This window comes from Colletotrichum higginsianum, chromosome 6, assembly GCF_001672515.1.
Source record: "Colletotrichum higginsianum IMI 349063 chromosome 6, whole genome shotgun sequence".
Taxonomy (NCBI): domain Eukaryota; kingdom Fungi; phylum Ascomycota; class Sordariomycetes; order Glomerellales; family Glomerellaceae; genus Colletotrichum; species Colletotrichum higginsianum.
The window spans coordinates 3,611,673-3,623,869 of record NC_030959.1 but is presented as its reverse complement, the minus strand read 5'-3'; the positions used below and the strand labels follow the sequence as shown (position 1 = coordinate 3,623,869).

Sequence of the window (12,197 nt, the reverse complement as noted above, 5' to 3'; positions counted from 1 at the left end):
AAATATTCTTTTTACAACTCTCCCTTCCTATTCTATTCCCTGAATACGTAGCAACTGGCTATGACCTCAATGAGATGAGCAAGTAGATGCCCGAAGAGGTTGGGATGGTATGGCAAGTGCCTTTGGGGTTTCCCCGAAAACCCTTCGAAAATGTATCCAGCTGCGTGTGGAGCATCGTACAAGGCATCTTAGAGCACTTCACCTGTGAAATCGTGGATGTAGCTGCAAGATGACCCTGACCATCGTCCACAAAAAAACATCGTTCGGGTTTGCATGAGGTTGTAACGGGGTTGGCGAACACGCCCAATGATGTAGACCGACTGGCCTTCGTTAGATTCCAAATTCATTAGAATCCCAGCCAGAAACATATTCTTCAACCGCCTCCATGAGAGAAACAATCAAAAAAGGGGTTCCGGTAAACATTGTCGCGATGTTATTTCCAGCGTGGCGCGGTCCGCCATCTACCAGACAACCGAAAGTGGTTTGATGTGTCGCTAACGGTTGATAATTGAAATGATGTATGACGCTTACCCCGTAGGGTCGTGTGCCTCTGCTATCTGCTGTTGAGAATGGCAATGAAATGAGAAGGGAAAATGAAGGCGACTGTGTTGGGTGGTGTAGGGGTATCTTTGATCGGACATGGTGCCGAATCATCACATAGAAAACGACTGCAGGTAAAGAAAGAACCGTGTAAGAATTGCTGCTGCTCATTTTTCGTGCCCGTTATTTGCCATGTCATCGATTTCCATTTTTCAATGCTACATGCCAAAGCCCTGCTGCGACAATAGGGACAGTAGGACGTAAAAAAAGAAGACCCAACCCGATGACTCCGAATGCAGCCGCCTAAGGACCGAGATCGATCGTGATCATCTATTTGGCCTCCTCCTCGCCCTCGCCCAACAGAGCGTTCCTCTTCGCCGCCACTCTCTCCAACTTGCGCTCGCGAGCGGCCTTGGTCTTCGCACGCTTGGCGTCCATCTCGTCCTTGAGGGCCTTCTCGCGGGCCTTCTCGGCCTTGGCACGGTGGATCTGTACAAGCCGTGATGTCAGCCCAACGCTCTTCTCGAAGCTCATCTTGCTGCTTCGGGATCGTCTCCCCCAAGTCCAAGGGGGTATAACTTACGTGCTCAACGAGAGCACGCTTGTGCTTGAAGGCGTTACCCTTGCTGGAGTGGTAGAGCTCGTGGTAGAGGTGCTTGTCGATCTTGCCGGAGGCGCGGTACTTGACCAGGAGACGGCGGAGGACGCGGAGGCGGCGCATCCAGAGGACTTGGCTTCACCGGAAGTCAGCACGGGCATATCCAGTTGTAATGGGCCGGTCTGTCAATCTCGGTTGTTTGTGTTTGTGGTGGTGTCGGTCGATACCCGCACATACAACCCCTCGATGACAGCACCGGCCGCAGGAATCGGTGTTGACGAACCTGGGCATACGAGCCTCGGCGGTACCCTTGCGCTTACCGAAGCCACGGTGGCGACCGTCGCGGCGAGCGAGGTTCAGCTCGCGAGCGCGGGATCTCGAGTGCATGGTAACGGGCTTGCGGATGATGAGGCCATCGGCGACGAGCTTGCGGATGGTCTGGCGAGAGTTGGCGTTGGAGATCTCGTTGACCTCGTTGGGGTCGAGCCAGATCTTGCGCTGGCCGCAGCCAATGACCGACGCGGCCAGGCGCTTCTGAGTTCGCAGATTGACCCTGTAAAGGAAGCAATCGTATCAGTCTCTTGCGTCTCCCATCACGATGTGAAAAAACAAAAGGCCCTTGGCCGTTCCCCCTCTTCCAGTGCTAGATGCCGTCGTCGTCGGGTTTTCTTTCTCAGTAGCCCCTGTTCACCCCGCGTGTCCAGGGCATCGCATCGTCCATCAAATCGATGTGCCCGGCGCGGGGAAACGATGCAAATCGCATTGGGATCGGTATGGAATGTGGTCTGGTGCTCGGATCGTGATAACTTACATCTTGATTGCTGTCCTAGTCGATGGTCGTACCTACCGGGGGAGTCGAGGTGTTGAAATTTCCAGAGGGGTGGACGGGAGGCCAATTTTCAGAAAGGTGAAGGTGTGAGCAAACTCGGGGCTTCCTTCAGTTGTGTGGAAGAAGTGGGGCGATGGGTAAGCGAGCCCGGAAAAAATTCAAAGACACACCTTTAGCAGCATTGTGTCACGTGATGGAGGCGACACAGGCCCTTTTTAGTAGCGTGAGGCCTGTGCCTGTGTACCTGGAACCTGAACGCCTGCTGTTGGCCATGAAAGCGAATCGCAGCCATCCCATCCCTTTCGAACGACCAGCAGGTCTGTAATACCACCGACCATCTGAATGCCTCAGGTAATTAGGTACGACGGACTGTCGATGGCGACCATCAGTCGTGCATGAGTTGGCTTTTTCACGGGCGGCACGCTGTGGGCGCATGCCGCTAGGGCCGTGATCGGTCTAAAGTACCAGTACTGCTTCTTCTCATTGTCCCCCAAGTCCATTTTATTGCCTGTCCCCCCTTACTATCGCCGCTGCCCAGTTCCTGAAGTGAGGAAGAGAAGAGAAGGAAGCCCGTAACAACGCACCTTCATATCAAACATCTCTCTCAGTGTGTTGGCTCATACCGCGGCGGCAGCTAAACCACTGCTTCTTGCGTGTGACATTACAAGTCTGATCAATGTAAACTTTTGTAACTTCAAATCAACCAATCCCCCACACCCTCGTCCGCCGCCAAAGATTCATCCATCTGGTTTGTCTGATCACTCCTTGCCAAATACGTCTTCGCCCACGTCGACCTTGCCCACGCTCCAAATCTCCCTTTCGTCCTCAACCTCATCGTTTGACAGACCCAAGCCTCCCTGGCCACCCTCTGCCTCTCTACGCTCCCGTGCTTGCGCGCCCAGTCGCATCGTTACGCGCTTGAAGTAGTCCTGCATGCTCCTCTTGGTGTTCGGTGGCAGGTTGGCACCTTCGACGTACTTGTCAAACACTCTAGTCTCATCGTCCACGACGTTGAAAAGGGCCACAAAAGCAGCTTCCGCCGCTAGCTTGACAGGGATGACGGGGTCCCTGACACTGGCAAAGACGGGGCCCGCGAGAGCAGCGACATGCGGCCTAACCATGTCCATGTTTATGCGGCTCATGGTTCGGACAATGACCAAAGCGAGTCGACGGGAGTCAGTAGAGTTCCCGGGTTGAATGACATTGGCGAGCGCCTCGAACATCTTCTTGTTTGTCTCGAAAGTCTTGGTAGACTCGGAAAGAAGATACTTGCCCGTGGCCAGAATAACGTTGTCGGCGATGTAAGGCTATGCGTGTGCTGTGTTAGCGATATGTCACCCTGGTTATTACGCCGAGACGGCAGCACTCACGTTCTTGTTCGACATGCCCTGGCTGAGGATATCGGGCAAGTCGTCCACCAGAGGACTCTCTAGTAGGCTTTGGGGGGACTCGACGAGAACGGCGTTCAACGCAAGCGCCGAAGAGTGGCTCCAATGGCTCGTCACCACACGGTTCTTGAGCAGTCCGTTGGCAACCTCTTCGGGCACGTTCTTGATCAGCGCTCCGAGCAACTTGGCATTTGTAATCGTCATGGCGTCATCTCTCTCGTCGGTGTCCATGTCAATAAGCCCCAAGACGGCGGTCCGTGACGCCTCGCCCATGTTCGCGCCGGCCTTGCTAATGACTTCGTAGAGCGCGGTGAGCATGGCCGTCTTGACTCCAGGATCCGAAGTCTTGGAGCCCGTAACGAGCTCGGCAATCAGCGGGTCTATGCGCGGCGTGTACTTGATGAGGGTGCCCAATGCCTTGGCAGCGCGCGCCCTCAGGATCTCGCTCGACGTGTCCGCAAGAGACTTGGCAAAAGTACGTTGGAGCTGTGGCAGGAACGGCTTGAGAGCCGCAGGCATCTTCTCCAAGAGGTTGTTAAGAGTCAGCAAGATAGCCGACTTAACGTCGGTGGATCTCTCAGAAACCACACGAATGAGAGGACCTGTAATCTGCGTGACGAACGGCTTCAACGACGCTTCGCTCGTCCGGTCGACAATGTCGGAGATGGCCAGAGCTGCCTGTGTTCTCTGATCCGGAGTGCCGTTCATGAGGCCCTGCAGGAAGATCGGCAGGATGGCGTTGATACCCTTGGGTAGCTCGAAACCGGGCAAGTTCGCGCCGGCAACGCCCACCTGTTGCAGAGTCTGTCTAGTTGAGACGACCAAGCCCTCCATCTCCTCCTTCTTGAGTTTCTTAGTGAACTCAGTGAGCGCAGCCCAGGCTCCCTTGACGACATCCTGGTCTCTGTCATCAAAGGAGATGAGAAGAGACCGGACAATGTCCTGGTTGTAACGCGAGTAGTCCACGTCGCCGGCAGCGAAGAACTTGCACAGGTGGCGGGTGGTGGCGGCGCGTCTGCGGTGGTCATCGTGCTTTGTGAGTTGCAGCAGAACGTTCATGACCGTGTTAAGCCCGTCGTACTCGTCGATGGACAGGATGACGGTATCGAATGATTTCTCGAGATCCTCGGTCAGAGCGTCGTCCTCGCAGTTGATGATGTTGTCCATCAGGGAATTGATGATGTTCGGCAGCCGGCGGTTCATGGCGGCACCGGCCACCCTCGACAGAGACGCCAGAGCCTTGGCGTTGAACGCGGAGATGGGAGGGGTGATGAGCGTGGGAATGAGGTTGGGGAGGATAATGTTGGAGCGAGTCGTCTCCGTGAGAAGGGTGAGCAGGGCCGACAGCGCGTTGTCGGCGTTTTCGTCGGACCGAAGGAGGTTGAGCAGGTAGGGGAGCACCTGGTCCACCGCCTTCTTGCCCAGAATATTTTGGAGCGAGTCGAACGCTTCTGCGGCAGCCTCCCTGACATCCACATCCGAGTCGGTAAGAGCCGTCCTGACGACGGAGATGAGCGTCTTCTCGTGGTCCTCCAGAGCTTCCTCTGACGCCGAAGCAATGAGCTCCTTGAGCGCGAGGCAGATACCCTGCTTCGCGTCTGTATCCGTGGATGTCTGCAACCCTTCCTCGAGAGTTGGCAGTAGAGTGGACAGGACGCCGTCGCCTGCCTTGCGGATCAACTCGCCGAGAGCATTGCTGGCAATGACCTTGTGTTCCATGTTGGAGCTGCCCAGGCGCCGAATGATGAGCTGAGTAAGGGTCGGCACCAACTCCTTGAGAATGCGCGGACTCGGGACCAGGGCCTTCCACACGGCAACGGCAGCGGAGCGAACCGCGTTGGCAGTATCGCAGCGACATACATAGAGGGCCGAAAGGATCTTGTTCCTCTTCTCCTCGCCGAGAACTTCACGCAGGGACGCACCGGCCTCCCTGGCACTTTCCTCGTCCTCGTCTCCGTCCTCTGTCTTGCCGCTAATACCAGTAAGGTTGAAGAGGAGGTCGCCAACGAGTTCGACGGAGCTGAGTCGGATACGGTAGTTGTCGTCGGCCAAGCCACGCTCAAGTTCGGGAAGCAGCAAATCGACCGCGCGGACGGCAAAATTCTTGACGAGAAGCCGACCGGCACGGAGGGCGGTCTCGCGGATGGACTCGACATCGTCGGCAAGACCAGACAATATGGGCGGGATGATCCTGCCCAGGTAGTTTGCAAAGCTGTTGCCAAAGCAGACGGGAAGGAAGATGAAGAGGGACATGAAGCCCTCGCGAACCGCCGGCTTGGTTGACTCGACATTTTGCAGAATGGTCGGGAGAGTCTCCTCGAGTCTGGTGGTGCCCAGGCCGGCAAGCACCTCGCTGAGGGCTTGGGCGGAGCCGAGGCGATCTCCGGCGCCGTTGTCTGCCTTGAGGGTTTGCATGAGTCCCGGAATGAGATCCGGCAGCGCGTCTTCTCCCAGCTTCTCCACCAGGGATCCCAGAGCCCTGGAAGCCGTGGCACGGGTCGTGGGGACCGGGTCGACGATGGCGAGCTTGAGTCCTGCGACGAGGATCGGCAAGTGTGAGACAAGATCCTTGCGTTCGGTAAGATGCGCCAGACTGCCAATGACTTGTGCCGCCTTGCGCTTGGTGTTGGACCGGTCGCCCAAGCCGCGCTGCAGGATCCTGGTGACCAGCGCCAAGGAGGGCGCGTCCAGGTAGTGCACGAATTGAACCTTGATGAGGGAGTCCAAGGCTTCGTCCGTGTACTTGGTCGGGTCGCTAAGCGCCTTGAGCAGGATATCGACGAGGCCCTTGATCTCGGGGTTGTTTATGACCTCGCCGAACCTCTTCAGACTCTTGTTGGCGGCGGAGCGAACCTCCTTGTGACTGTCATTGAGGACACCCGTGAGGGGCGGGATGATATCCGGCAGGCTCTGGGCCAGCTGGTTGGGATCGAGATAGGCCATGGCTCCCAGGAGGTCACAGGCCCCCTTCTTACTGCGCCACTGGTCGTCGTCCAGGCCGTTCAGCAGGGTGGGGAGGATCTTCTTGACACCATACGAGCTGAGCTTGCCAAAGCAGGCCTTTGCCGCCGCCAGGCACGAGTCTCGGACGTTGGCGTTGCTGTCACCGAACCCGGTGAGCAGCTGCGGGACGATCTGGATGACGTAGGGCTCGAAGAGGCGGCCCAGAATGGTGGAAAGAAGCTCGTATGCGAGGAATGCTGCCTCTCGTTGGTTTGCTTCCTTTTTGTTTTCGATGGCGCCTCTGAGTGTCATCATGATGCGCTGATCCTTCAGTGATGAAATGCCGCGGCCTTGCACGAGTCCAGCCAGGCCGTAAGCGGCACCTCGCTGCTCAGCATACTTCTTGGACGTCAGCAACGTCTCGAGAACCTGCGAGAAGTATTTTGATGACTTGTCTCCGTACGCCTGCACCAACGGCGGCAGGCATTCGGCAATGGCGTACTGCACCGTCTCCGACGGCGTGCTCAGGGTTACCAGCAGGCGGTCAATGACGACCGGGAGTTTGGAGTCGCCCGGGTTCAGATGGCGGGCGAGTGCGCCGTACATGATGATGACGGCTTCGTTGACACGGTCCGAGGACTCTGTGTTCTTGTCAGGTCCTTCCAGCGTGCGCTCAAACACCTTCATCAGCTTTTCAACCATGCCCTTGCCGTGAAGATCAATGGCTCGGATGGCGGCATCCAGCATCTCGCTGCGGACGTTTGCGTTCTGGTCACCAAGAGGCCCCTTCTCGATGAGGAACTCGAAGAAAGGATCGAGCTGCTGCTTTGCCATGTGGGGGGTCAGCTCCCTGAAGGCAGACCCGATGCCGTGCCGCGATTCCCAGGGATCTGCCAGGTTGGTCTTCTTGGGCATGCCGTACTCGTCCAACTGAGGAACGCGGGGCTTGGCGAGCTCGGTGTACGAGTTTTTGAGAGACTCCAATGTCGGCTCGAGAGTGAGCTTGTGCGCTGTGCAAGCCTCGGCCAGGGATCGTGCTGCTGCCCTTCGGAGCTGGCCATCAACGCTGTCCAGGTAGGGAAGCATCTTGGCCGGGACCTCTTCAGACAACGCGAAGCCGCTCTCCTCCCATATATCGCGGCCAAGCTCGACGTTCTCCTCGACGTCATCGTGGCAGGCCAGCCATATCTCGTCAGAGAAGTCAAAGTCGCTCATGTCGACTTCCGAGCTGATGGCTTGCAATACTGCGGTTCGCACGCTGACCTGGGGCACAATGGCTCCCTTGGCCAGAGACGCGATTTCCTCGGGAGTCATGTTGGGGGCGACGCATCGACACATGTCAGCGAAGCAATCCTTGATGATCTTGTAATGCTGAGTGTACTGTTGCATGGACAAGATCAACGAGGACATGACCTCCAGCCGAGGAGTTGCTAGGTCTTCGCAAGTATTGGTGTGGAAGGACAGGAACTCAATGGCAAGGACGAGCTGTGCGTCTCGGTCATCGGGGGACGAGCCGAAGCCACCGCTCTCGAGGACGGTGAAGACTAGGGGAAGGACGTAGATGAGAGACACGGTGTCGAAAGGACGCTGCTCTCCGGCAAAACGCAGTCGGTAGAGCACTCTGGTCACAAGCTCGTCGACAGGCTCCTGTTTGTAGTCCTCGGAAAGTGTGGTAACGCCTCGAGCACGCAGGGTTGCCGCTCCGACAAAGGGTCTCATGGGACCCAAACGACTGGTGATTCGGTCCGAGCAAGCCAGGTAGGCAAGGGGTGCAGCATCGCCTGTAAGAAGGCTGGCGCCGGCGTCGATCACGTCCAGAAGTGCTTTAACGGCGGGCCCCATCCAGAGGGAGGCTTCGGTTGGAGGGCCGGTTGCAAGACTTTGGACGATGCCAATGCCGCGTAGTAATCTTGCTTCGATGCGACGGACCTGCTCTCGAATACCTGCCTCCTTCTTGAGCTGGGCGTTGACCTTGGCTGTCTCCTCCGCCGTGAGCTTCTTCTGCTGACCCTTCTTCTGCGCCAGCTGCGTCCTCAGCTCGGCCTCCCATTTCAGGATGTCGTAGTCCTTGTTGTTCTTGTCAGGTACAGTCGTCTGTGCCTTTTTCGCGAGGACATCCACGAAGGCGGTTCCCTCAGGAGTTCGGAAAATGGCAGCCTCTACGGGACCAATGGTTCGCAGTTCTTCGGGTTCCAGGTCTTTTCGGATAAAGTCAACAATCTTACTAGTCATGGAGTCTGGGGCAACGAAAGCGAGCTCGGCTGCGGCGTTGCAGGCAGCCTGCTTCACAAGATCCGACTGTTGGTCGATGGAGGTTCTGTCTGAGATCTCCTGGAGCAGGTCGCCCTCGATCTGACGAGCCAGATCTCCCGGGTCCCTCTCCACACGCAAGCAGAGTTCAATCCAGCTGGTTCGGGGCACGAGTTCGTGGCGGGCGAGAACGAGCAGCGAGCAAAGCTGCTTGTCCACGACGTCTCTCACGGCACTCTGTTCCTGCTCGCTCAGGCCCTTGGGGTTGATGCAGATCGCACGGAGGACTAAGTACAGATTGGTCTTGTCAGTCTTGGACAAAACCGCTGCGCTGTCCTTGTCGCCGGTTTCCAAAGTCTCGAGCCAGTGCCAAATGCCGTCGACGACGGCTTGGGAGACAAGGGCAGGTCTGGTAGCGTACACCCGGGACAGGCTATCCGTTGCAATCTGTCGGACCTTGGGGGTGACCACCGAGGCACCAATGACGTAGATGAATGCTTCAGCCCAGGCGACGGTGACCGGCTTGGGGGTATTCTCAGTCAGGTGTTCTGCAGCGGCCGACAGTGCTCGACAGAACCAAATGAGCTCATCTTCCACGATGATCTTGCCGTAGATACGAGGGTTCAGCAGGAACGAAGGCTTGGGCTCGAGTGCGAGACACTGGACCGGGACGGAGACCCTGGCGAGTGCCGACTTGACGGTCGAAGACACGTCACTTTGCTGCGATAGAGAGGTGAGGGTGGTAACAATAAAGGCACCAACCGTCAGGTTGTTTTGCGCGGCAGTCAAGGGGTTTGCGACGACTTCATTGTAAGTATCTAGAAGCTTGGGCAAAATAGCTTCGGCAAACTTGACCGTGGCCGAAGAGAGATCCCCCAAGCCGGCAGCCGAGTTGAATATTTCTCCGACGCGCAGTAGCCAGACGCGACGAGTTGGGAACTTTTTGTCAGAGATGCCCTTGACGCATGCATCCACAACGGACTTGGCCACTTCGGCGTCATTCTGCAACAGATAACCAGCCGATCTCGCGAGTGCCGATGTCTCGACGGTGAGTGCGGCCTCGTTTCCCTCCTTGGCCGAGACAGCCGCCAATGCTGTCGCAATCTTATCGGCGGTGGTCTTGGAGAGGGGGATAGCCTCGAGCATCTCACAGTGGAGGATCCTGTGGTCTGCTGATGCCAGCTTTCCGCCCTTGATGGGCGCAACAATCTCTTCCGAGACCTTCTCCAGAGCCTGTTGATCGCGGCTCTGGGCAGCCAGAACGCCGAAGGCCTTGACAGCGCCAGTGCGGGTCACAACGTTACTCGACTTGACGTTGGAAAGGATAGGCTTCAACAAGTTGCCCGCCAGGAATTGGGAAAGGTCATACTCCTCGGGAAGGGAGCGAACCAGAGGGATCAGGACGTCACTCAAGACAATCTCGGGGGCTCTGAGCAGACCCTTTTCGAGAGGCGGAATCACCTCCTTGGCGAGCTCGTCGAGAGAGACAAAGTCGTGGAAGAAATCGCGCAGACCCGATGCGACATGCTTGGGCAGGGCCGTCCGTGAGCCAATAATCTCCCTGGTGTAGAAGGCGAAGTATTGAGGCTTTTGGGACTCGAGGGCTGCCTTGACGGCGGGCGTTCTCGAGCTGACGCCAGCGATGATGCCAAGAAGAGGAGCATTCTTCGCCGACGGTTGGGCGGCCTTGGTGGTCAACAGCTGCACGGCGTCCTTGAGGGCCTTCTCGGGGCTTGGGTGGGCGGCAAAGAGTTTGCGCAGTCCTCTGCGGGTAACAACGATAGCGGAATGCGCCATGCCACCCTTGGCGGCGGGCAGCAGGCATTTATCCAGAGCATCAGCGTCGCTCAGGAGGACTTGAGGGGCCAGCCTATTCCATTCGGGCGTCTTTGCGAGGTGCTGCATGAGCAGGCTGCACCACTCAACCAGGACAAAGGCATTGCTCGCAGCGATTCCGGATTTCTGTGACTCGGCGCGCACGGCGGCGACAAAAGCGGAGAGGACTTCGGGCTCGAGGCCGTTGGCAAGAAGGGCAGACAGACATTTCTGAACAGCGAGTCGGGAAGGTCTGTCGGTGTAGAAGGCGTGTGTCCAGAAGAGCAGCTGGACGAACCTGCGTGCCCAGGCAGGGTCCGGGTCGCTGTCTGTAACAAAGGGCAACGGTGTCAGCACCCAGGGCGGAAGAGACGAAGATTGGGTGTGCGCCGCAGCTGCATCGCGACAGTACGGAGAAGAGGAGGGTGATATAGGGAGTACGGTGGCAGGCAAAGGTTCATACCGGTGTTGGATATCCTATCCTCGAGCGTGCGCAGATGGGCTATTCTGATGGCGGTGGAGGCCGATGTCAGAGCTGATCTGGTAGCCGAGAAATCGAGAGTGGCATAGCCGGAGCCGGAGCCAGAGCTAGAGCCATTGGCGACGACTTCAGTCATGTTGGCGGGATTGGGGGCGGACAGAAGATAGCATTGGGGGCAAGTCGGCCAGCTATGCGGTCGACAAGCGGGGGAGGAGAGTCGTCGTCGTCGTCGTCGTATGCGGACCGGGGCGAAGGTGAAGGAGTGGAGGAGTGGAGGAGGAGGTAAGAAGTCAAGGAGAATGGTATGGTGGTGGTGATGGTGGTAGTGGTGGTGATATCAACTGAGAGCGAGAACGAGAGACAGAGGAAGTACTGGCGTTAGTTGTGCTGTTCGCACAATTTGTTGCGGATGCGGATACCACCTTGCAAAGAGGAAGGGGTCACCTCGAAGTAGATGTCAATGGATTCTAAGGCTTCGGGGGCATGTTAGGCAGCGGCCAGGGCACTTGTTGGGTACTTTTGACGCCAGGGCACGCATGGCCTTCGGGTTTAGTGCTCTATCTAATCGCCGTCTGCACCTCCAGGAACCATCCCTCTTTTTTCTTCTTGTTTTTACCACTTCTATTTTTTATTTTTTTATTCTGCCGGGAGCTACCTACCTCAAGCGACAACACACGGGAGGAGGCCCAGCGTGTACTAAAGGTCAGTCCCTACGCAGCCCGGGGCTACCTACCTACGTGACACCTCTGCTAGAGATCTTCCAGTACCTCTCGCTAGCATGGCAGTACCTGTAGACTATCTGAACAGCGGATTACTATCCGCTATCCGGCGCACTAGGTAGCAAATACCTCGTCTTAGCGGAAAGGACACTTTGTATTCTAGGGTTGTGCGGCCCAGCGTTGCAGGTAGGAGGGGTCGATAGCCTCCCCGTAATAGGTAGGCGGTCAGTATCATGACAGCTCTGCCACCTTGGAATGGCGGGGCACTCCTAGCCTGGGTCCCTAGCTAGTCCTACCTCCCTAGGTACCTTACCTGACTACCTAGTACCTTATCTGAACTTACACATGCTGCCATCTGGCTTTCTTCTATTCGGTCAACCACTTTCGGACACAGGGACAACAACGTGAAAGAACCCTAGAAAAATTCAATTGCAAACAATTCTTTTCAAACTCCAGGAGCCCCGGGGCCCTCCTCTCTTCTGTAGCACCATGCAACGAAGCCTCGATGCAGTCCTAGATCCTGAGCTCCCTCACTCAGCCGTCGCCGCCGTCCCCGGTCTGACTCAAAGAATTCCTTCTCCAGTCTTTTGCTGCAATATTCGGATCGGATTGGATTGAACTGGATTGCGGATAC

At 56.9% G+C, this 12,197-nt stretch overlaps 2 protein-coding genes across 2 annotated transcripts; both read right to left on the bottom strand.

Annotated features, from left to right (window-relative positions):
- Positions 1 to 870: 870 nt before the first annotated feature.
- On the bottom strand, positions 871 to 1,852 carry CH63R_09441 (Ribosomal protein L19; the record flags this gene model as incomplete). The annotated part of the gene is made up of 4 exons (XM_018304415.1): positions 871 to 1,029; positions 1,124 to 1,274; positions 1,422 to 1,691; positions 1,830 to 1,852. 4 exons carry the CDS (start codon positions 1,850 to 1,852, stop codon positions 871 to 873), a joined length of 603 nt encoding a protein of 200 aa, XP_018156438.1.
- Positions 1,853 to 2,725: 873 nt separating this feature from the next.
- Positions 2,726 to 10,980, bottom strand: CH63R_09440 (Ribosomal protein L19; the record flags this gene model as incomplete). Its single annotated transcript, XM_018304414.1, has 3 exons — positions 2,726 to 3,274; positions 3,338 to 10,692; positions 10,827 to 10,980. 3 exons carry the CDS (start codon positions 10,978 to 10,980, stop codon positions 2,726 to 2,728), a joined length of 8,058 nt encoding a protein of 2,685 aa, XP_018156437.1.
- Positions 10,981 to 12,197: the final 1,217 nt, after the last annotated feature.